A 25,482-nucleotide genomic window follows, 5' to 3' on the forward strand; every position below is an offset into this window, starting at 1 on the left:
CGGTCCCAGGTTAGTGACGTCACACTCGTTCGCGGGAGAAATTCGAAAGTGGATTTTGTGCAATGGGACAGGTGAAATGAAGTGTTTCTTGGGGTTCCCGGGGAATGAAGGGTGGACAGGCAGGGGAATTTGAACGATGTAGGGCGAAGCAGTAGCAGATCGGGAAGTTGTTGTATGAAAACCAAGATTGAAGTGGTAGTCGACACAGCTGGTTTCAACTACCAATAATCTGTGCCTCATCTTCATGTCTTTGCTAGGCCCTGCTTTGCAATTCTGGTCCTTAGTATGAGGATCAGAGAGAGTTTTACTCTTTGATTTTAGGACTGCCAAAAGATCAAGTGAACAAGTTTTCATTGTCAATTTGGCGACACAGGATTTTTTTTTTTTATAGTAGTCTTGGCTAATGAAATGTATGGATTTGTTGTTGTTATTTGGAATGTTAATTTTCTTATTTTTGTGTGTGTGTTGGGGATTGAACCCAGGGCCGATCTACCCCTGGGTTACATCCCCAGCCTTTTTATTTTAATGAGGTAGGGTCTCACTAAGTTGCCCTGACAGGCCTCGAATTTGGGGTGATCCTTCTGCCTTAGTTTTCTGAGCTGCTGAGAATGCAAGGCTTGCGCCCCCAGCTGGGATAGTTTCTTAACAGAAATCTTGTATTTCCGTTGAGTTCCTGATTCTGAAACTTTTCAGCCTGAATTACTTAGAGGCCCACATTTAGGTTTGGAAAATCCTGCTTGTTCATAAACAAAAAACCTCCAAAACATCTCGTCATAAGAGGAAGAATGGTCCATATTTTACTAAGAACATGGATATGTAATTTTGTATATATAGCAGCACAAAAATGTATATTTATATGTATGAGCATATTTAATTGTCAGAGGACATCTGTAGTTTCCACAGCAACTTTAAAAACTTTTCAGATTAATCTTTCACCTACTAGAGGATGGTCAACAGTTGAATTGTCTGAACAATTTGGACAGATTAACACTTTGAGAAAATATTTTCCCTTGTACCTCACTTGAATGTAATGCTATTGGCTAAAACCATTCCTCCCCCCTCCCCCAGTTTGATGGTAAGATAAGAAAGGAGGGCCTGGGACTGTAGCTCAGTGATGGAGCACTTTCCTAGCATGCTCAAGGTTCTGGGTTGTATCTTTAGCATTGCAAAAAAAGAAAAAAAAAAAAAAAAAGCAAGTTAAGGTTGTTGACACTCATTGAATATAAGTATAAGGACTCTTCTAAATATTTTAAAATCCAGTTAGCTTTTCTTTTAGGTTTAATCCCATAATCTAATTTACCTTGTTAGAGAGTTTGAATCGTCACAATTTCTTTTTTATTCTCTTTAAATTTTTTTCTTTTTATATATACATGACAGTATATATTTTGACATATTTATACAAACATGGAGAATATTTATTCTAATTTAAGAATAAATTCCACCTGGGCTTGGTGGTGCATACCTATAATCCCAGTGACTTGGGAGGTTGAGGAGAAGGATACCACATTCTAGCCTTATCTCAGTAACTTAGTGAGGCCCTAAGCAGCTTAGCAAGATCCTGTCTCAAAGTAAAAATTAAATAGGGCTGGGGATATAGTTCAGTGGTAGAGCATCCCTGGGTTCAATGTCCAGCACTGGGGAGAAAAAAATCCCAGAAGTATTAACTTTAACTTAGGAAAATAGTAGGGACTTTATTTTGCAATACTGGGGAATTTCTAGTATAATAGCATAAAAGTAATCCTAAAAGAGTGAATACTAAATTCCTAATATGTAAATCATGATGATAATGCTTACTTTTTTTGGTGCACAGAAGATTTCATGAATGCTAAGTTAGTTATTGTCCTACCCCTCATATCTAATGTTTGGGATGATGAGACTGATAAATTTATGTAAGGTTTAGTCTAATTCCTGCCTAAAACATGTAGGTAGTTAATAAATAGGTTATATAAGTTAGTATTTATGAGTTTGAGCACCAGTGTTTACACATTTTTGTGTGTTTTTTATTAATGAAAGTATTTAAATTAGATATATATGACAGAATGCATTTTGATTCATTGTACACAATTGGAACACAACTTTTCATTTCTCTGGTTGTACTTGATGTACACAATTTTGTTTTGAATTCTAAATGTGCCATTTATTTATAACATTGGGCAAGTTACTCAATTATTATGTCTTTCAGTTTCTTTGTTAAATGGATATAGAAATAGTATCTATATCATAAGGCTGTACACATTTAAAGCATTTTAACAGTGTCTAGCATATAATTATACTGAATAATAATAGCTATTATTAAAGAGTTCAATATTAATAACTGCTATATACTAACTGCTGCATGCACTGTATTCATACTGTGTATTTTATCATCTGTATACATATAATATATAGCTTATCGTGGTGGGAGCAAGTTGCTCCAAAACCACCAGGGATATATTTCTCTGAATTTTTTTTTTTTTTAAGACAGACACAATATCTTTATTTTATTTATTTTTATGTGGTGCTGAGGATTGAACCCAGTGCCTCACATGCATGAGGCAAGCGCTCTACCGCTGAGCTATAACCCCAGCCCTCTCTGAATCTTAAATTTTGTTAGCATACTTAGATATCTAGTAATTCTTGTGGGCTGAAGGAAAGGGGTATAAAAGAAGTTGCTGTAAGGAAAGAACTGAACAAAGGAAATAAAGAAGGTGCTAGGAGAGGCAGCTGAACATTAACTCAGATTTATTTTGGACAGACCTGCCGGTGGGATTCCAGGGGGAGGATCAAACCCATCTTCCTCTTATAGCCTACAGAAGTTATAGAGTAGTGAGGGAATGGGGAAATTTTTGTGACTATGCCATTGCTTAGGCGTTGTCAGGGAAGGGTCCTTTTGGTCATCACCTTCATTCTTTGTGGTAGACCCTAGTCTATGTATAACAAGGTATTATCTTAAGATTTCAGTCCCGGATAACAATTCCCTTTTTTTGTGTAATGATGGAGTATTGTTTGGGGTTTAGGTTAGGCTGGGTCAGAGTTGCTGTGGGGGTGATCATTTTTCTAAGAGGGAGGATATGTTTCAAAATGGCGTTGTCCTGGGGAGAATGGAAGAACTTTGATTGCGCAAAGGGGAGGGAAAGGAAGGAAAGGAAGGAAAGGGGGATGGGGGCAGGAAAGATGGTGGAATGAAATGGACATCATTGCCCTAGGTACTTGAATGACTGCACATATGGTGCGATTCTACATCATATACAACCAGATAAATGATAAGTTGTGAACCATTTGTGTACAATGAATCGAAATGCATTTTGATATCATGTATAACTAAGTAAAACAAATGAAAAATCAAACAACAACAAAACCCAAAATGGCGTTGCCCAAGTCAAGTTCTCCCTAACAAATATATTTCTGAAAGTTAGGGTTAGTGGGTCCTGTCCTGTGACCTGTCTCCTGAGGCAAGTATGCATATCCCATTGGCCTACCTCTTATGCCATCTTTTCTAAGCAACTAGAGTGATCTTTGTGAAATCCAAGTTAGATTATGTCATTTTATTTTTTAAAAACTGCTGTGTCTTCTACTGTCTTCAATAAAAGTCCAGACTCATTGGCATAACATAGAAAGTTCTCTGAATCCAGCCTGTTCTCTCAACACTTACTGTAGCACTTTTCTCTTTAGACTACCCGGAGTTTTCTGATCAGGCTTGCCCTTATACATCTTGTTTCCTGTTGGGAAGATCTTCACTGCCATTTTTCCTTAGTTAATGATTATTTCAGCTTATATCTTAGACATCCCTTCCTTCAGGAAACTATTTAATATTTTAGACCAAGTTGCACACTCTTTCTGTCATAATTCCTATTGCATTTTATTGTAATTGTTTTTTTTTTTTTTAAAGAGAGAGTGAGAGGGGAGAGAGAGAGAGAGAGAATTTTTAATATTTATTTATTTTTTTTTTAGTTCTCGGCGGACACAACATCTTTATTGGTATGTGGTGCTGAGGATCGAACCCAGGCCGCACGCATGCCAGGTGAGCGCGCTACCGCTTGAGCCACATCCCCAGCCCCCTGTTTTTTTTTTTTTTTTTTTTTTTTTTAATCAGCTTTAGTGAAAATTTCTTGAGATCAGGGATAGCATTTCATTAATTTAATAGCAATCTAGACAATGAATGGCACTTAGTAAGCTTTGAATAAATATATCCAATTTACAAATAATATGTAGGTGGCATATTTTATGTATGGAAGGGAAGAACTGAATCCAGAATCACAAATTTGTTTTATTGAATCCCTCTATTTTAGGACCGTATTCTCAAACTTGAGCATGCATTACCACCACTTAGAGGGCTTGCTAAAGTATAGACTGTTGGGCCCTCACCCTAGACTTTCTGACTTAATAGGTCAAGAGTGGGATCTGAAGGCAGATGCAGTGGGGCATGTCTATAATCCCAGCTGCTTATTAGGCTGAAACTAGGAGGGTCACAAGTTTGAGGCCAGCCTGGGCAATTTAGTGAGATCCTGTCTCAAGAAATAAAAAGGGCTGGGAGGGACTAGGGTTGTGGCTCAGTGGTAGAGTGCTTGCCTAGCACATGTGAGGCAATGGGTTTGATCTTCAACACCACGTAAAAAAATAAATTAATTAAATAAAGACATAAAAAATACAATAATATTAAGAAAAAGTCTGGGAATGTAGCTCAGTAATAGGACATGCCTGAATTCAAACTCTAGTACTTAAAAAAAAAAAAAAGTGAGACCTGAGAATATTCATTTCTAATTCCTACATAATGTTACTGGTCCAGAGAGCATACCTTTTGGAAACACTTCCTTCGACATCTCTATTTCTTCAGTTCACCATTAGTTATTTGTTTTTGCAGTACTGGGGGTTGAACCCAGGGCCTTGCACATTATGCAAGCACTCTACCGCTTAGCTACATCCCCAGCTCTTTCATAAAATTCTATTATCATTATTATTGGCAGGGATTGAACCCAGGGATACTATACCATTGAACCACATCCCCAGCCGTTTTTATTTTATTTTTTAAATTTTGAGAAAGGTTCTTACTAAGTTGCTGAGGCTGGCTTTGAACTTGAGATCATCCTGCCTCAGCTTCCCAAACTGTTGGGATTACAGTTGTGCATCACCATGCCTGGCTCATAAAATTTTATATCAGTGGTAGAGCATTTGCCTGGCATGCGTGAGGCCCTGGGTTCAATTCTCAATGTCTCATATAAATAAATAAAAATAATAGATCCATTAACAACTAAAAAATATGTTTTTTTAAACATTCTTTTTAAAGAGAGAGTGAGAGGGGGGAGAGAGAGAGAGAGAATTTTTAATATTTATTTTTCAGTTCTCGGCGGACACAACATCTTTGTTGGTATGTGGTGCTGAGGATCAAACCCGGGCCGCACGCATGCCAGGTAAGCGCGCTACCGCTTGAGTCACATCCCCAGCCCCTAAAAAATATTTTTAAAAAATATTATTTTGAGGCAGGATCCTGCTAAATTGGCAATGCAAGCCTTGAACTTTTAATTCTCCTGCCTTGGGGCTGGGATTGTAGCTCAGTGGTAGAGTGGTTACCTAGCATGCGTGAAGCACTCAATTCGATCCTCAGCACTTCATTACCACTAAAAATATTAAAACAATGATTAAAAAAATCTTAATTCTCTTGCCTTAGCTCTTGGAATATTTAGAATTACAAGCATGCACTACATCCAGCTCCATCAGTGACTTCATTTTCCAAATTTGCCAAAATGATTTTATCCAGTAAAACAGAGTAGCTATAGTATCTTCTGCAGCAATATTGAAGATTTTCCTTGCAGAAGTATTATATAATATATATTTGGTCCAAGGATACTCAGTTATATTGACCTTAATGTGCAGTCAGGCCTCCATATCCATGGTTCTGTCTCTGTAAATTTAACCAAGTGCACAATGGAAATATTCAGAAAAAAAATTGCATTTCTATTGAATATGTGTGGACTGTTTTTCTAAACAATACAGTTTAACAACTATTTGCATGTTACTTATATTGTTTTAAGTATTATAGTAATCTAGAGATGACTTAAAATATATGGGCGGATGGGCGGATGTGCATAGGTTATATACAAAATCTATACCATTTTATGTAAGGTACTTAAGCACTTACAGATTTTGGTATCTGTGGCGGGGGCAGGGGAGGGGATCCCCGGAATCAATGGCAACTGGACACTGAGGGCAAATTGTAAAAGGAAAAATTTAAAACACGAGGGGGCCATCTTGTGGTGACTGTAGAAATTCAGAAAATTTCACAAAAGGTATCAGGCTATGAGGAAACTATTTATGTGGAAAGAAAAATCCATTTCTAGATAGACATTGTATCAGGAGTACTGTTTGTAGACTCTTATAATTAAGATATAAAGCAATGTTTATATGTTCTACTTCATTTTCTCTATTTGGCAGATCCTTTTTTATTTTTATTTTTTGGTACTGGGCATTGAACACAGGGGCACTGTACCACTGAGTCATATCCCCAGCCCTATTTTGTATTTTATTTAGAGACAGGGTCTCACTGAGTTGCTTAGTGCCTTGCTTTTGCTAAGGCTGGTTTTGAACTCGCAATCCTCCTGCCTCAGCCTCCTGAGCTGCTGGGGTTACAGTTCTGCGCCACCATGTCCGACTTGGTAGGTCCTTTTTTTTACAACATGATATCACTCTGTGTCCCTAGTAACAGATAATTTGATTGCACCTCTCTTTCCCTTAGTAGTTATTCTTGGGAATCTTTAATTCTGGCCTCTGGTCAAGCGTTTATTGGAAAGATTTATATTTGCTACTTATTCTTTTTACCAAGGTTTAATATTCTATTTCATTTTTTATTTTAGGTGGTATAAATGCATAAGTACTGATTATTTTCTGGATCTAACTAGTTTATAACTTCAGAAGAAAAAATGGAAAACCAAGAATTTATTGTAAGTCTTACTAATTTTTACATTTTTTTGTTTTTTTCCTCTTCCCTCCCTTGCTTTCTTCTTTCCCTCCTTCCTTCCTGACATTTCTCAAATGTCTTGCTAGAGTTGCCAGTTTTAGCAAACAAAAAAAAAAAACAAGAAGCAAGACACCTAGTTATGTCTGAATTCAAATAAATAGTTTTCTAGTTATGTCCAAAATACTGCACTATTTTGATTATACAAAGCCTTCTGTATTCTTTGGAAGCTTGGGGTCTGGGAAATAATTTGTTTCTCTTGATGACCTGATATGCCTCTTATGTCTAGATAGTGCTCCTCACATTATATGGTGTTAGGAACTTTTTATACTCCAGAAAAATAATTCAGACTCCAAAGAACTTTTGTATGTAGAATTATTGTATGTTGATTTTTTTTTTTTTTAATATTAGAAGTTAAAACAAGCCAGGCCTGGTGGCACATGCCTATAAACCCAGCTATAGACAGAATAAGGATGGAATGTGGAGAGCTGGGGATGTTGCTCAGCAATAAAGCTGGGTTCAGTGCCTGTATTGGGGGAAAAAGAGAGAAAGGAAGACAGAAGTTAAAACAGAAACAAAATACCTCTGAATTCATTAAAAGGTAATAATAATAAACTCATTACATGTTAACATAAAAAATGTTTTATTTTATTTTTTAAAATTTATTTATTTATTTATTTTGGGGTACCAGGGATTAAACTCAGGGGTACTTGACCATTGAGCCACATCCCCAGCCCCACCTTTTTTTTTGGTACCAGGGATTGAACTCGGGGCACTTGACCAATGAGCCACATCCCCAGCCCTATTTTGTTTAGAGACAGGGTCTCACTCAGTTGCTTAGTGCCTAGCTTTTTGCTGAGGCTGGCTTTGAACTGCAATCTTCCTGCCTCAGCCCCGAGAGTTGCTAGGATTACAGGCATGTGCCACCGTGCCCGGCATGAATAGCATTTTAAATTAAAAATACTTAATTTTTCTAGAACAAGAACAATTGCAGGAAAAAACATTGAGAAGACTAGTATAGTTATACATTTTTTTGCAAATTTTTTAACATTTGATTTAGTAGAAAACAACTGGATTCTCTTTTTCTGCATTCGTTTAACAGTTTAATCTAGCAGCATTGCACATATGTAACTTGAGAAACCCATTCCGCACCTATAGGCATAAGAATGGAAAGACAAAATCATTGTGAAAATAGTTTTGACCGCACAGATGCTTATAAAAGTTCTGGAGACCTCCACAAGTCTCTGAACCTCACTTGAAGAAGTGCATGAGGATTTTTTTTTTGTTTTGTTTTTGTTTTCCAGTAGTGGGAATTGAATGCAGGTATATTACCACTGAGCTACAGAGCTACATCTCCAGGCTCTTTAAAAAAATTTTTTTTTTGAGACAGGGTCTCATTAAGTTGCTGAAGCTGTTCTCAAATTTAGCAATCCTATCTCAGCCTTCCAAGTCACCTGGGATTATAGTCATGCACCTCTGTGCCTAGCTTGGCTACATGAATCTTGAGTACCCAGTAATTTTCCCTTTCCAACTGATTACTTGAAAGCTCAGAATTGGGCTGGGGATGTGGCTCAAGCGGTAGCGCGCTCGCCTGGCATGCGTGCCGCCCGGGTTCGATCCTCAGCACCACATACAAACAAAGATGTTGTGTCCGCTGAAAGCTCAGAATTATTTTTGGTACTATTAATTTCTCAGTTTCTCCCTTATATTTTACCTGTTCTTTCTGCTTTTTATCATCTACCCCTCTAGCTAACTTTTTTTTTTCTTTCTTTAATTATTATGGTACTGGGGATTGAATCCAGGGCTTCACTCAGTCAGGCAAGCAATCTACCACTGAGCTATACCACCCAGAGAATACCACCCAGCCTCTCTCTCTTTTTTTTTTTTTTTTTTTTTTTTAATAATATTTATTTTTTAGTTGTAGTTGGACACAAGACCTTTATTTTTTTATTTATATGTGGTGCTGAGGATCAAGCCCATGGCCTCACACATGCTAGGTGAGCACTTTTACAGCTGAACCACAACCCCAGCCCCTCCTCTTTCTTTTTTAACTCAAAAAAACAAAACTCAGGGCCTCATACATATTAAGCACATACTGTACCATTTAATTATACCCCCAATCTCTTTCTTTCATTAATGTTGATATTGTTGTGATACTGCACTAATAAGAAAAAAGGTGTCTTAAATATTTTTTATGTGTGGGAAATGTATATAAAATACGTGACATTGAATATATAAAAAGAATCTGTTTCTTTTCTTTTGTACTTTGGAAATAAGGTCCTATATACTCATCAAAAGATGAAGAAGTCAAAAGTGTGGCAAGATGGAATTCTGAAGATCACTCACTTAGGAAACAAAGTAAGTGCAGAGCAGTTGACTACAGAGTCTAAGAGCTAAGCTCTTGGTTTTTTAATGAATATTAAGAAAACCGTAGATGATGAAGTGTTAGGTATATCCATATACTAATAATGTGAAAACAGAAATTTTCAAATGATTTCCATATTGCAGTATGTAATTTGTACATTATAAAAGTTTAACAAGTATTATTTAGGACCTGGGGATATAGCTCAGTTGGTAGAGTGCTTGCCTCACATGCACAAGGCCGTGGATTCAATCCCTAGCACCACACACAAGCACACGCACACACACACAGAAAAAGTATTAATTTGTTTGACTAAAAAATTCATTAAGTACTTACTGTGTCAGGCACAATGCTTTAAATATATCAACTTACTTAGTCTGCATAATTCTCCTAAGAATTACTTTTTTTTTTTTTTTGGTACCAGGGTTTGAACTTAGAAGCACTCGATCACTGAGTCACATCCCCAGCCCTATTTTATATTTGATTTAGAGACAGAGTCTCACTGAGTTGCTTAGCATCTGTTGGTGCGAGGTTGGCTGTCTCACCCTCAGCCTCCTGAGCTGCTGGGATAATAGGCGTGCACCACCGTGCCTGGCAAGAATTACTATTTTTTTTTTTTTTGGTGCTGGGGATTGAACTCAGGGCCTTGTGCATGCGAGGCAAGCACTTTACCAACTGAGCTATCTCCCCAGCCTCAAACTATTTTTAATTTTTATTTTAGTGAGGATAAAACCGAGGCACAGAGTGGTGAAGTAGCTTGCCCAAGGATCTCACAGCTCGAGAGTGGAGGAGTCATATTTAGGCTTTCTCGCTCAGAACCCATGTTCTAACTGTCTCTATTAATATTATTTTTAAAATTTGTTCTAATTAGTTATACATGACAGCAGAATGCATTTTGACACATTGTACACAAATGGAGCACAGCTTCTCATTCCTCTGTCTCTACATGGTGCAGAGTCACACCAGTCATATAATCATACATGTATTAGGGTAATACTGTCTGTTAATGTTATTAACTTAAAATGATTTTATTACAGTTGAATTGATGATAGTATATAATACATTTTTTATTCTTTTTAGATATACATGACAGTAGTGTGTATTTTGACGTATTATACATACATGGAGTATAACTTATTATATAATACATTGACTACCTCTGTGACCTCCTGAATGAAGTTCCTCCTCCTCAGTCTACCAGCTAAAATCTCCATATTTCATCCTTATTCTATCAGTCATTGTGAGGTTTTCACTGAGGGAAGCTTTTCAGTAGAGGTTATTCACAATTCTTTTTAAAAATTAATATTTTATTTATTTATTTTGGTACCAGGGATTGAACCCAGGGATGCTTTCCCACTGAGCCTCATCCCCAACCCTTTTTTATTTTGAGACTGTCTTGCTAAGTTACTAAGGGACTTGCTAAGTTGCTGAGGTTGGCTTTGAACTTGCAGTCCTCCTGTCTCAGCCTCCTGAGTTGCTGAGATTGTGGGTGGGCCTGAGCCACTGGTGTGGGCCTTGATTTTTCTTTCTTTAATGTTTTAGTTTTTGCTAACAAATTCTTTCCAAGTACTTAAGCCCTTATTGTAATTCTAATAGATTAAAATGAATAACAGTTTCTCTTAAAGTTTTTTTTTTTTTTTTTTTTTTTTTTTTTTGTGGTGATGGGGATTGAACCCAGGGCTTTGTGCCTGAAAGGTAAGCACTCTACTAACTGAGCTATATCTCCAGCCCCCCTTAATGTCTTTTTAATATGCGATTTTCCCCTGTCACTGAGCTATATCCCCAGAGCTTTTTATTTATTTTTTTTTAATTCTTTTTAATACATGACAGTAGAATGTACTTTGATATATTATATGTACACTGAGTATAACTTCCCATTCTTTTTTTTTGGCACCAGGGATTGAACTCAGGGGTACTCAACCATTGAGCCACATCCCCAGCCCTATTTTGTATTTTATTTAGAGACAGGGTCTCACTGAATTGCTTAGTGCCTCGCTGTTGCTGAGGCTGCTTTGAACTCACAAGGTCTCAGCCTTCCAGGCCACCGGGATTACAGGCATGCACTACCATGACTGGCAGCTTCCTATTCTTGTGGTTGTGAATGAGTGGAGTTAACGCTGGTCGTGTATTCATATATGAATATCGGAAAGTTATGTCCAATCATTCTATTGTCTTTCCTGTTTTCATTCTTTCTCCCTTTCCTTCATTAGCCTTTGTCTATCTAATGAACTTCTATTCTTCCCTCACAGAGCTTTTTAAAATTTTTATTTATTTTAAGAGAAGGTTTTGCTAAGTTCTTGGCCTTGAATTTGTAATACTCCTATCTCAGTCTGCTGAGTTGCTTCACCATTCTGGTTTAATATTGTTATCCTAGTAAAATTTACTTACTCTTCCTTTCAATGAAAAAGTTAAGTGGGGTGGGTTGTAGCACTGGGGCAGACACTTTCTTACCATATTCAAGGCCCTGAATTCAATCACTATCACTGCAAAGTAAGTAAACAAATAACTACATAAGCTGGACTCAGTAGCACATACCTGTAATCCCAGTGGCTTGGGAGGCTGAGGCAGGAGGATTGCAAGTTCAAAACCATACTCAGCAATTTAACAGGGCTGTTTTGAGACCCTGTCTCAAAATAAAAAATAAAAAATTGATTGGGGATATGACTAGTGCCTTTGGGTTCAATGCCCAGTAGCAAAAAACAAGAACAAAACAATACAACAAAACTAAATAAAAAGTTGAATATTCAAAATCAACTTCTCAATTACACATTTTAAATTGAAATCATAAAGATAATTTGTTAGATGTGTTTAAAGTATAAATTGCCTAAAATGACAGTTCCATTTCAAAATAAAAACTTTTTAAAATTAAAAGTAACAGAAGATATTTAAATATCAGATTATAATTTCCAACATCAGATTGCCTTGTTATTGAAACTATTTATGATCCTATTCTTGGTTTGAATTACTTTATTATTACTATATCTAGTTTAAAGGTTTCAAGATTTTAAAGGTACTTTCCTGTTGAATAAAGAAAATGTTACTATCTCAGTAAATAGGGTTTTCATTATAAGAAAAGCCTGAGATTGCTAACATTTTGGGCTGGAACTTGAGACCTCAAGATATTGATAATCAGGGTAACTCTACCATCATCAAGGGAAATGCTGAAACTTGTGTTCAGTTGCAGTAACAACAGGATCTCAATCTGTGCTTTTTAAAAGGATTTGGTCTCAGAGTTAGTAATTTCTGCGTTTACGTCATATCATCATCTAATTTTCCTCTTTGAATAAATGAATGTATGGTCCTGTCCACGTCTATATTTTTTTAAATCCCTTGTACACACATACACATACACATACACACATATAAAAATTTATTTATTTTTTTGTTTATATCCTTGGATTGAAGGAATAGACATTTATTTATTTATTTATTTATTTATTTATTTATTTATTTATTTATTTATTTTATTGGTTGTTAGGAATAGACTTTTTAAAAAACATTTATTTAGTTGTAGATGAACACTTAGTATCTTTTTTTATTTTTATGAGGTGCTGAGGATTGAACCCAGTGCCTCACACATATGAAGCAAGCACTTTACCACTGAGCTACAGCCTCAGCCCTTGCTTATATCCTTCTTATTTGTTTAGAGCCAAAGCCTTCAAAATCTTAAAGATTTTTAAAAATCTTCAAAATCTTAAAGAGAGATCTGACCGGAGCCAGGTGTGGTGGAACATGACTGTAATCCCAGTGGCATGAGAGGCTGAAGCAGGAGAATTGGGATTTCCAAGTCAGCCTCAGCAACTTAACAATGTCCTAAAAGCTTGGTAAGACCCTGTCTCAAAACAAACAAATAAAAAGGGCTGGGGGTGTGGCTCAGTGGTAAAAAGCCCTTTGGTTCAATCCTTGGTCCATCCCCAAAACAAAAAAAGATAGATCTGTTTGGATTCTGCATATCATTCATAACTTGTTGTTGTTGTTGTTGTTGTTACTGGGGATTGAACCCAGAGGCACTTTTTGCCACTGAGCCATATCCCCAGGCCTTTTCATTTTTGAGACAGGGCCTCACTAAGTTGCTGAGGTTGGTTTTGAACTTGTGATCCTCCTGCTTCAGCCTCTTGAGTCATTGAGATTGCAGACATGCACCACAGCGTCTGGCTCTTCATAACTTATTCTGGTTCTAAATCATAATGTTATGGTCCTATTATACTATTATTGAACTTAACTATAGCATATATTTGTTAAGTACCCATTATAAACCTCATACAGGTTAGTTTACCAGAAAATAGAGAAATTCAAATTAGTTCCAGAAATTTAGGAAAAGTCCTAGGAAAGTTAATCATCTTACTGTAATCTAAATAGCACTATTTCAAATCCAACCTATTGCTTGTACTGTTTTCTTGCTAGTAATGCCTTTTATCTAACTATTGAAATTGTCAGATATTTATTTTCTATTAATTGAGGCATCAATCAATAAATGTGTATTTATTGAAGCCAGTGGGAAAAGTTAAAAAAATGACACGTGGAAGCAGAGTAGAAGAGCAGTTAACATCAAATACAAATATACCCTAGTTTCAATCCTAGCCCTTCATTTAGTAGATTTGTAATCTTAGGCAAGTTATTTGGTTTCTCAATGCCTGTTCTGGGGGATGCAGCAGGGAACAAAACACATAAATCACTGATTTTGTAGAAATAACATGGAGGAGAGAGACCAGTAAATTAGATTAATATGTACGTCATGGATAAGACAAATAGGGAGGGACTGGGGATGTGGCTCAAGCGGTAGCGCGCTCGCCTGGTGTGCATGCCGCCCGGGTTCGATCCTCAGCACCACATATAAACAAAGATGTTGTGTCCGCCGAAAACTAAAAAAAAAAAAAAAAAAAAAAAAATTAAAATTCTCTCTCTCTCTTAAAAAAAAAGACAAATAGGGAGATCAGATCTGTTGGAGTAGAGTGAACAAGGGCGAGAATGGAGATAAAGAGGGTTTCTGTAAGCCTTATTTGCTATTATAGGGACTTGTTCTTTTTCTTAGGAAGCTATGGAGACATTAGAATTATTCAGAACAAAATTTTTTAGTTGTTGATGGAACTTTATTTATTTTTATTTATTATATATGGTGCTGAGAATTGAACCCAGTGCCTCGCACAGTGAGTGGCAACCACTCTATCACTGAGCTACAACCCCAGCTCCTATTAGAATGATTTAAGCGGATGTGTAATAATATGTAATTTGTATGGATGATATTGCTCAGGGAGAAAATGTAGAATGAAAAGGATAAAGGAAGAAGAACAGAGTCCTTAAAAATGTGAAATTTTCAGCAGTTTTAGACATAGAACTTACACATTTTAAAATTCACCCATTCAGTAATTTTTAGTATATTTATAATTTTTCAACCATCAGCACAATCTAAATTTATTACATTTTTTCACCCCTAAAAGAAATCTCATATCCAGGAACAGTTACTGCTTACAACCTAAGTAGTGAGCCTACATCTCTACGCAAATATGAATCTATTCATGGTCTTTATGAATTTGCCTATTCTGGACATTTCACAAGAATGAAATTATATAATCTTTTGTATATGACTATTTTATTTCGCTTAATATTTTCAAGTTTCATTTATGTTGAAGCATGTATCAATACTTTATTACTTTTTATTGGTGAATAGTATTCCTTTGTATATACATATTGTATCATGCTTTATCCATTCATCAGTTGATATACATTTGGGTTATTTCTACTGTCTACTATTATCAATAATGCTGCTGTGAACATTTGTGTGGAAATTTTTATGAACACATGTTTTTATGTCTTTTGAGATATATACCTACAAGTGGAATTGCTGGGTCATATGATAACTTTATGTTTAATCTTTTAAGGAACTGCCAAATTGTTTTTCAAAGTGATGGAAATACCAATATTACAGGGGCTAGTAGAGAAATTACTAAGAGAAATGACTAGGGACAGAAAAGGAGCTAGAAGATGATGATTATCTTAGCTTCTTTTGTCTTCCTTAACCCTCACATTCAACAAATTTAATTCAGGGCTGGGGATGTGGCTCAAGCGGTAGCGTGCTCGCCTGGCATGCGTGCGGCCCGGGTTTGATCCTCAGCACCACATACCAACAAAGATGTTGTGTCTGCCGAGAACTAAAAAATAAATATTAAAAATTCTCTCTCTCTCTCTCTCTCTCTCTCTCCCTCTCTCCTCTCACTCTTTAAAAAAAAAACAAAAACAAATTTAATTCAGTGTCCCTCATAAACAACTCTATCCCCCATGACAGCATCTTATTTCAAGCCCTAATCTTCTCAGTTCTTCATAGAATACAGTAATCTTTTAATTGATCTTGTCTTCTGTTTGTGCCCTCTAATGTGTTCCAGTTCTGTTTTCCTTCCTAATTCAATTCCAAGATTCTCCTGGTAGGAATTAAATTCTTGAATTTTTTTCTCTTTCAGTTCCCAACCTCTCTTTTTCTAGTGTAGTACGGGGCAATCAAACTCAGGTCTAGGCAAGCATTCTATCACTGAACCATAGCCCTAGCCCAAGTTCTTGATTTTTTTTTTTTTTTTTTTTGTACCAGGGATTGAACTCAGGGGCACTCAACCACTGAGCCACATCCCCAGCCCTCTTTTGTATTTTATTTAGAGACAGGGTCTCACTGAGTTGCTCAGTGCCTCACCTTTCCTGAGGTGCTTTGAACCTGTGATCCTCCTATCTCAGCCTTCCATGACACATGGATTACAGGCGTGCCCCACCATACCTGTACAGACTCTGTAGGTTCATAATAAACATTGAAATATTCATTTCAAATCTAGTAAAATAAAATAATATAATCATTTAATTACATGGTTTACTTATAGCATTTTTCACAATATTCTCTATTTGATGTGTTTTTGAAATTTGTTCTTACAAATAGGAAAACTATTTTTGTCTATGTATTTATGTATATTTTAATTTATTCTAATTAGTTATACATGACAGTAGAATGCATTTTGACACATCATACGTAAGTAGAGTTTGACTTCTCATTCTTCTGGTTGTACATGATGTAGGGTTATACTGGTCTTTACTATTAAAGATATTTAAGAGACGCAGAATTATATTCTATTCCTTTTTAATTCTTATTTTATTTTTACACAGGCAATTTTATATGATGACAAAGGAGTATGTTTGGAAAATCTATTTCTTAAGTGTCTTGAGGTATTTGAATGTGTTCATATTATTTTTAAGTAATTTAAAAATCTCTTTAAATATTTCCTTTATTAACATTATTAATAGTAGAGTCTTGGTACCAATACTAATAATGATAGGTGGTATTCGTTGAACGTTTATTAAAACTAAGAGTGCAACACAATTGTTTAGTGATTTACCCACATTCATATGTAGAGTTATGATGGAAGGCTGAAATTCAAATTCAAGAAATGACTTGAGAGTTTAATTTTTTTCCTTTTTTTTTTTTTTTTTTTGTAAGAATAGGGCCTCACTATGTTGTCCAGGCCGGCCCTGAACTCCTCTTGGGCTTAATTGGTCTTTCTGCCTTAGCCTCTTAAGTAGCAGGAATTATAAGGCACCCTACCCTCTACCACATCCAGTTACATGAATTTTTGATAGGCTTAGATTTACAGTGGGAAATATTTCACTGTGTTTTCACTGCTGTGACTAAAATAACTGACAAGAACAATTTTAAGGAGGGAAAGTTTATTTGGGGGCTCATGGTTTTAGAGGTCTCAGTTCATAATATAGCTGGCTCCATTCCTTAGGGCTCGAACATCATGGCAAAAGAATGTGGCAGAGGGAAGCTGCTCACATGATGATCAGCAGGCAGAGAGAGACTAGGCTAAACTCACCAAATATATACCCCAAAGGCATGTCCCCAGTGTCTACCTCCTCCAGCCACACCCTACCAGCCTACAGTTAATTAATTCATCAATTGGGTTAAGTCTCTCATAACTCAATTATTTCACCTCTGAGTGTTCTTGGATTGTCTCACACAAGAGCTTTTGGTGGACACCTAATATCCAAACCATAACAAATATTTTGAGATTATTTCCATTTAAGTATTTTTTCAAGTATTAATTTTGTTTTTTTTCCTATTAGAAAAAGGAAAGGGAGGGAACTAAAGGTAAATTTTATCATAAAGGCTCTATTTGATGTATTTTTGAAATTTGTTCTTATAAATGGGAAAACTTTTTGTCTATGTATTTATGTATATTTTAATTTGTTCTAATTAGTTGTGGCTCAGAGGAAAAAGCTCTCGCCTAGCATGTGTGAGCACCACGTAAAAACTAAATAAAGGTATTGTGTCCACCTACAACTAAAGAATAAATGTTAAAAAAAAAAAAAAAAGAGTAAGAATATCAGAATTGGTTGTTCTGGGTTCGTTTCCTGCTTTCAGATACCTTCTAGCTAACTTAGCCTGACTCTAACTTCTCAACTGTGAAATTTAGGTCATAGACTAGGTTCATAATGTTATACTTCAGTTAGAAGTGGTGGCAAGAGCTACATTTGTTCATTAAAGGGATTAAAAATACTTTTTTGGAATGTGATTATTTAAGCAACTAATAGTTTATAAATGTATTTATTTATTTATTTTTAGTTTTGGTACCAGGGAATGAACTCAGGCGCACTCGACCACTAAACCAAATCTCCAGCTCTGTTTTATATTTTATTAGAGACATGGTCTTACTGAGTTTCTTAGGGCCTTGCTAAGTTGCTGGGGCTGGCTTTGAACTCATAATACTCCTTCCTCAGCCTCCTGAGCTGCTGAGATTACAGGCATGCACCATTGTACCCAGCTTCTCATTTAATTTTTAATTTAATTAAAAAAATTTTTTTTTGCAATATTGGGTGTTCGAGTAGCTGGTATTACAGGTGTAAGCCACCATGTCAGGCTAATTTACATTTATTTATAAAAATATATAATTAATTATTATAGCTTTAATTAAAATATTATGTATATTTAGTTGTATGAATTCTAAGTTAGTTACTTGAGAGGAAGCTTTTTTTGTTTTTTGCTTGCCTTTGTATTCCTAGCATGTAACAGAGGACATTATGTAGGAACCCAGTATGTATTGTTGAATGAACAAATTAGTGGCATTGTTTTTTTTTTTTTGTGGTTGGTAGTTAACTAGTGCATAATAATAACTAATTGAAGAATTTAGTTACTGATTAATTCACCTAACTTCTATTTATTGAATATGTGTTTGTGTTGCTAAGTGCTAGTGAGTTTATTGAACACATATAGAATCAAATAATTAGATGTATGAGATTTTAACATATATTTATTTTTTTTTGTGGTGTTTGGGATCAAGTGCAGAGCTTTTCACATGCTAAGCAAGCTCTCTACCACTAAGCTACATCCCCAGCCCATTAACATTTATTTTTTAATATTTAGGTGAAACCTGGAGATGACTTAGAAAGCGAACGATACTTAATCACAGTTGAGGAGGTTAAAGTTTCTGGAAGCAAAACTATTAAACAGAGTATCATTAAAGAAGCACCACAGTCAGATTCAAGGAAGTTCATATCCTCTGGCCGGTCTCTTGGATGTCAGCCTGCTGGTTTAAAAAGAAAGTTTCCTGTAAGTTTCTCTGTGGAAAATAATACATCAATATATACTTATAAAATATTTCTGGGCTGGGGATATAGCTCAGTTTGTAGAGTGCCTGCCTCTCATGCACAAGGCCATGGGTTCAATCCCCAGCACCACATTTAAAAAAAAAAAAAAATTGTTTTTTCCAAAAGTAATGAATTTTAAAGTTATTGTACCCTATGGTACTTCATAATCTACTTATGTAGAAAAAAAATAAATCCTACAGAGAAAAATCTTGCTAACAAATGATTGTTTATATTTTAATTTAGCAAGCTTTAAATTTTATTATTTTACCTTAGACAAAGCACACACATTCCTTATTATTTTTCAGCCAGTTTATTTCACACTTTATTTATAGATAATGGTAGCACTAACAATTGTTTTAATATTTGTAGGGTTTTAAAGCACCACGTCAGGTCCCAATGAAAATGATTGTTACAGAAAATGGTGAATCAGCTGCATCACTTGAGTCTAAGGAACCTGGCCATACTTTCTCTTCTCCATTCAACAGCATACCTTCTTTGTTTTCTACTGTTGGCAAGAAAGATATAAGTACTATACCAAGAGACCTTGAAAATATTGTTACTTATGAGAACAGAGAGAGAAATAGCATGCCTTTGTCTTCAGTTGTCTCTGCTTCATCCTTCACGATTAACCCAGAAATGCTAGGTGAAAAAAATTATTTTTGTTCTCCTATCAGTACTGGAAGTCAGCATTCAGGCTCTTCACTGAACAATGAGCCCATAAGAAGAGACAATTTGGCATCTCACTATCCGGGAGTTTCACAAAATATTAGAAGTAAAGCCCAGATATTAGCTCTTTTGAAATCTAAGTCAACCAATATGCATAAGGACCTAAATTCTGAGATGACAAGACATGTACCTCAGGTACAGCCACAAGGAAGTTTAAACATTCCTGTGAACCCAAAGTGCTTAATTCAGCCGGAAGCATGTGCTGAGATGAAGAGCACAGAAAATTTATATGACCAGCATCGATCAGAAAATACCATGAGAAATAAAAGCCGGTGGGCCATGTATTTATCCTCACAGAGTTCACCCGTACATTCCTCTACTAAAGGTGAGAGCGATGTAAAAAGGGAACCTAAAGCTTGTGAGGATGATATGAGTTTGAATTTGAAAGACCTTTTGGTACACAAAAGGATGCAGGACTTTGAAACGTGTGATGAAAAGGGAAATGAAGTCCAGCTAGTAGATGATACCCATCAATCCTGGAATCAGGAAGAAAAAGTAGAAATACTTTCTTTCTGTGAAAGCAGCAGCTTATTGGGTAGTTGTAGCAGTGCAGACAATGATGGGTTATTATCAGAATCTTACATTCAAGGAAATAATAAAATACCTGTTAATCAAAGTGACAAGATGTGCTTGGAAGGATCAGTTTGCATTGGAGAAAGTGCTCAGGTTGTCAATACAGGTACAACACAACAGGAGCATAATCAACCAGTGCCATCTCTGCTGGAATCAGAACATCTACAGATTGAATCTTCTCTAAGTAACAATTCTAAGATCTCTGATGGCATTGCAGATGTGCTTTCTAAAAGTAGTAGTGATAGTGAAAGTCTAAATAATGTTCATGAATCTATAAGTAATGTAACAGAACCATTTTTGGAGATAAATTTTAATCTGAGCAATTTTGAGACCAGTGACACAGAAGAGGAATCACAGGAAAACAAAATTTCCCAGGATTCAGAGAGATGGGTAAAGGAAATTTTGTCTCACGATGGCAATTTATGTGTTCAAAAGAAAAGTGAGGATATAAGCTGTCAAGAAATTGGCAGTGTATGTTTGCCACTCTTAACATCTATTGATAGCAAACCTACAGAGATATTTCCTATTAAAGAGACTGTATCACAGTTTTGTGATAAAACTTGTGTGGGTTTTGACATGGGGCCTTATAAAGATAGAAACACTGGAAAAGAAATAGAGGAAGAATATAGTGACACATTAAGCAATTTTGACTCATCTTTAGAATGGAACGATGATGTATATGTATATAATAAAGAAGATGCTAATAAATCTATCAAAAAAATTGGAATTAACTATGATTTTGCTTCACTTTCAGATAAGTCAAAAGGTATAAACATGAATTTACATTTTCCTCAAGTTTTAGACATAGTCACTAATCAGAGTCCTAAAAATGGTGCCCTATTCTCAGAAGATGTTCAACCTCAGACTTTTATTTTGGGAAGTGACGTAGACAAAAATGATGAGCAGATTTTACTCCCAGTTTCTAGCAGTGATGAAAGTATCCAACTATTAAATTCCAATCAGGATCACTGTGAACGTGTTGCACTTGATAGATCAGATATCCAAGATTCTAATTCTTTGTTTTATCCTCTGGGGAAAAAACATTCTATTTTAAAAGACTATGAAGTATATATTCCTGAATCTGAAGACTTGGGAGGAATTAGAAAGTTACCCCAAGACCATGTTGAAGTTGCAATTGCCAGAAAAAGCAAACAATCCTGGAATAATTCTAGAAATTCTTCAGAACTTTCTGGAGTAATAAATAACATTTCTCTTTTAAAGTCACTGTCTGAACACAGTACAGCTTTAGAAAGCTTGGAAACACTGAAAAAGAAAAATACTGGCTTTCAACAACAAAGAATTCAGCAGACATATGATCCAGATTGCAGTCCTGAAGGTTAGAATGATATATTTGTTTTGGATCTTTCTCTTTGTAGCTAGAAGGATGAGAAGATATTTGCTTTCTGCTACTTTAAATAACTACATAGTCTTTTAAGTAGACAGTACATGTACTTGGTAAAACCAATTCTAATAGAGGATAATATAAGGAAAATTAAGTGTCTTTTTTGTCACCATACCTCAATTCATTTCTCAGAATTAGCTGCAGTCTCTTAGGCTACACTTGGAGAAATACTCTGTATGGTTTGTGTGTATATTGGCACATGTAAATGAATGTATATACAGGTTAGGCTTTCTATGTTTTGGGGAGGGGGTACTAGGAATTGAATCAAGGGCTGTGTACATGCTAAGCAAGTGACTCTACCATGGAGTTTTGTCCCCAGCTTTTTAAAAACTATTATTTTGAAACAGTGTCTCTAAGTTGTACAGCCTGACCTCAAGCTTGCCATTTGCTTGCCCTGAGTAGTATGTGCCACTGCATCTATCAGGTTAAACATTCTTAATCTGAAAATATTGTGTTTAAATACATAAACCTTTATATATTTATACCTTTATTCCCGGTTCTACACCACAGGATTCTTCTCTTCCCTCCATTGTATAATTTATGTTTCTTTACTCCCATAGTATGAAAGAACCCTAGCTCTCAAGACATCTATATTTACTTACTCAGTTTACAGTATACACCAGATTGTCCATATCAGCATACCAATATCACTTCTACTAAGAGCCTTTACAAATTTGTAAAGTTCACAGATCTTTTCTGAATCACTTTTAAATATAGATGCAATTGAGCATGTTTTCTTATATTTAAGCATTATTTTGTTCTCTTCGAATTATATTTTTTATCTTTTGTTTTTGGTGGTACTGGGGATTGAATCCAGGGATTTGCACATTTCGGCATGCTCTCTACTACTGAGTTACATCCCCAGCCCTTTCTAAGAATTTTATTTAAATCCTTAGCTTCCTGATTAGCTGGGGTTACAGATGTGTACCACCATACCTGGCTGAAAGTTATTTATATATTAGATGTATTAACCATTTATGATATTTGTTGCAAATATTTTTTTTTCAGCATGTCATTAATCTTTTGCCTTTTCTTATGATATGTTGTCAACAGCCTTGTCTTTTTAAGAATGTAATGATAAATAATTATGCATATGAATGTAAATGAGAAATGCAGTTTATGATACTCAAAGTTAAAATTGAACCCTTCTTTGAATATCCCAAGTAATTCCTGAGAAAAGTATAAATAAATTATTGTATTCACTAAAGTGATGCTTTGAAATGTAGTTAAATTTGATAATGTTACAGTTTATTTATGTATTTTTGGTAGTGGGGATTGATCCCAGGGGTGCTTTTTTTTTTTTTTTTTTTTAATTTTGAGACAGGTTATTACTAGATTGTTTCAGGCCTCTCTGTTGTTGAGGCTGGCCTTAAGCTTGTGATCCTTTTGCCTTAGCCTCTGAGTCACTGGGATTACAGGTGTATACTACCACATCAGCATAGTTTATTTTCTAAAAAGCTAATAATAAGGAAAAATCTTTAATGAAAATAAATATGGGTAATACATAGCGCTATATAAGAATGTAAAATTTTAATATTAAGATTTTAGAAATTATAAAATTTAGTTTTGAAAAAACTACTCTTTTCTCTGATCAAGTTGGAAGAGGATTAGTTGATTCTCATTGTTTGCAATAGTTATGTTCTGTGAAGTCATTACAAATCCCAAACTAGTGATGTACTCCTATGGGAAATGCAAGCCTCTGGTCAAAACATTTTTTGTGAATTCATCAACATATAACTATGTGTGTTTCTGTTTAAAGACAGAAATTATCTAGTATATATTGTCGATTCATTGATACTGGACTCATAAATAGTGCTAATTCATGTCTGAATAAAACTTAATCTAATACATTTATTTTCTCCACAACAGTCATCATAGCCTTCTTACAAAGACAGCACTCTTCTTAGGGGACATTTTAAATATGAAGTCACCAATAAAAAGTACACAAGTGCAAGAATGTGGCACTAAATAGACCACCATAAAGATACTTGTTTACAGTAAGAGCTAAGACAAGGCTACGTGTTGCCTTTTGGGGAATGTGCCCTTTAAGCAGCTCAGTTTTTGCTGCTCAATGCTTGTCTGAATGACTATGAAAGCATTATGAGTATTGATTTTAGGGTTACAAGTAAACTTTAGGGAGTTGGCAGAATCCATGAGGATTGACTTTTTTTAACAAGTGTCTTTGTACAAATTATCTAAAAAATGATTAAGTTGGTTTTCTTCATAAAATTTGAGAGAATCAAATTCATTGGAGCTTAACAATAATCATGAAGCTTAATACAAAATTAGGGAGGAATCAATTTTACCACTAATTTGGTAGGTGTGAAATTTTTTTTCTTTTTTGTACTGTTAATTTAACCGAAGGGCACTCTATCACTGAGCTGTATCCCCAGCCTTTCTTCAGTTTTGAGACAGTATCTTACTAAATTGTCTAAGCTGGCCTGGAACTTGTGATCCTCTTGCTTCAGCCTCCTGAGGTAGGATTTGGGTACACTGCACTCCTGTGACTTTTTTTTTTTCTCCTGGTATTGGTGATTGAACCGTGGGGGTGTTCCACCATTGAGCTTACATCCCCAGCCCTTTTTATTTTGGTATGGGGGATTAGACTCAGGGGCATTTGACCACTGAGCCACATCCCCAGCTCATTTTATATTTTATTTATAGACAGGGTCTCACGGAGTTGCTTAGCACCTCGCTTTTTGCTGAGGCTGGCTTTGAATTCTTGCTCCTCCTGCCTCAGTCTCCTGAGCTGCTGGGATTACAGGTGTGTGCCACTGTGCATGGCTTCCAGCCCTTTAAAAAAAAAAAATTATTTAGAGACAGTTTTGCTAAATTGCTCAGGCTGAATTCTCCTATTCTCGTCTCCCAAGTAGCTGACAATACAGGTACACACTGGACCAGCTTCAAGGCATTTTGTCTTGTTCATTGCTGTTTCCCCAGTGTTGGCACGCTGCTCTTAGAAAATAATCATTGCACATCCTTGATGGCGGAATCCTATAATCCCAGTGATTACAGAGGAGCCTCAGCAATTTAGGGAAACCTTAAACAATTTAGTGAGACCCTGTCTCAAAATAAAAATAAAAAGTCTTGGGGATGCAGTGGTAAAGCACCTCTGGGTTCAATTCTGGTACCAAAAAAAAAATTAAATGAATAAATTATTTTTTCTGTGCCATCGTAGGGAATTTAAGATAGACATAGAAATACCATTAGGTGTTCTGTTCCTTCTCTATGGTAATACAGTGCAACCATATGATGGTTATCTTGACTTTATTGCTCTTTATAATTGGTCAATATTTCATTTCGCACATTTTTAATATAGGTGATTAGCTTTTAGCTTAGTATTTATTTTTTAATTAGTTTGAAAAAAACATAAAAGTACAAGGAGACATTCCTACTGTTAACTTAGAAAGTAACAAAAGAGGCTATCATTCTAAATATTTTTGAATTTTTATCATGAAAATATTCCAACCTTCACTGAATAGTACACTGAATCCTTAAATACCCCAAATCTGGATTAAACAATTATCAAAACTTTGCTTCATTTTGAATTTCTTATGTTCTTTATGTCTTTAAGTCTTAGAAATAAGTTTAAATATTTTTAGAGCAATACTGATGCATGTGATGCATAAGATTGTTTTATTTTATCCATTACAGCTAGGAAACCATTTGCTATAGGAGTTTCACAAACAATACCAAAGTCTCCTGATCGGAAGCAGGATTCTCAACAGGTACCTATATGTATTTTTTTTTTTTTACGACTGTATTTTTTTTGTTATGAATATTCTATAATTTGTAATAGAATTGTAGTAAAACAGAATACCAAGCTATCTTGGTTTGTAATCACTGTGTAACTCAGTAATCTTTTCATTGCTT

General features: G+C 35.4%; 1 protein-coding gene across 1 annotated transcript in view; it reads left to right on the forward strand.

The window, feature by feature from the left end:
* The first annotated feature begins 13 nt into the window (after positions 1–13).
* Positions 14–25,482, forward strand: part of ZGRF1 (zinc finger GRF-type containing 1) — a 92,562-nt gene continuing 67,093 nt past the window's right edge. The window contains exons 1-7 of the mRNA XM_081303966.1: positions 14–71; positions 6,828–6,914; positions 9,206–9,286; positions 16,431–16,490; positions 18,685–18,870; positions 19,278–21,543; positions 25,264–25,337. Coding sequence (XP_081160092.1) covers positions 6,894–6,914; positions 9,206–9,286; positions 16,431–16,490; positions 18,685–18,870; positions 19,278–21,543; positions 25,264–25,337 — 2,688 coding nt within the window. The 5' untranslated portion in view covers positions 14–71; positions 6,828–6,893. The remainder of the gene's footprint in view (positions 72–6,827; positions 6,915–9,205; positions 9,287–16,430; positions 16,491–18,684; positions 18,871–19,277; positions 21,544–25,263; positions 25,338–25,482) is intronic.

The sequence above is a fragment of the Spermophilus citellus genome, assembly GCF_964194105.1.
Source record: "Spermophilus citellus genome assembly, chromosome: 8".
Taxonomy (NCBI): Eukaryota; Metazoa; Chordata; class Mammalia; order Rodentia; family Sciuridae; genus Spermophilus; species Spermophilus citellus.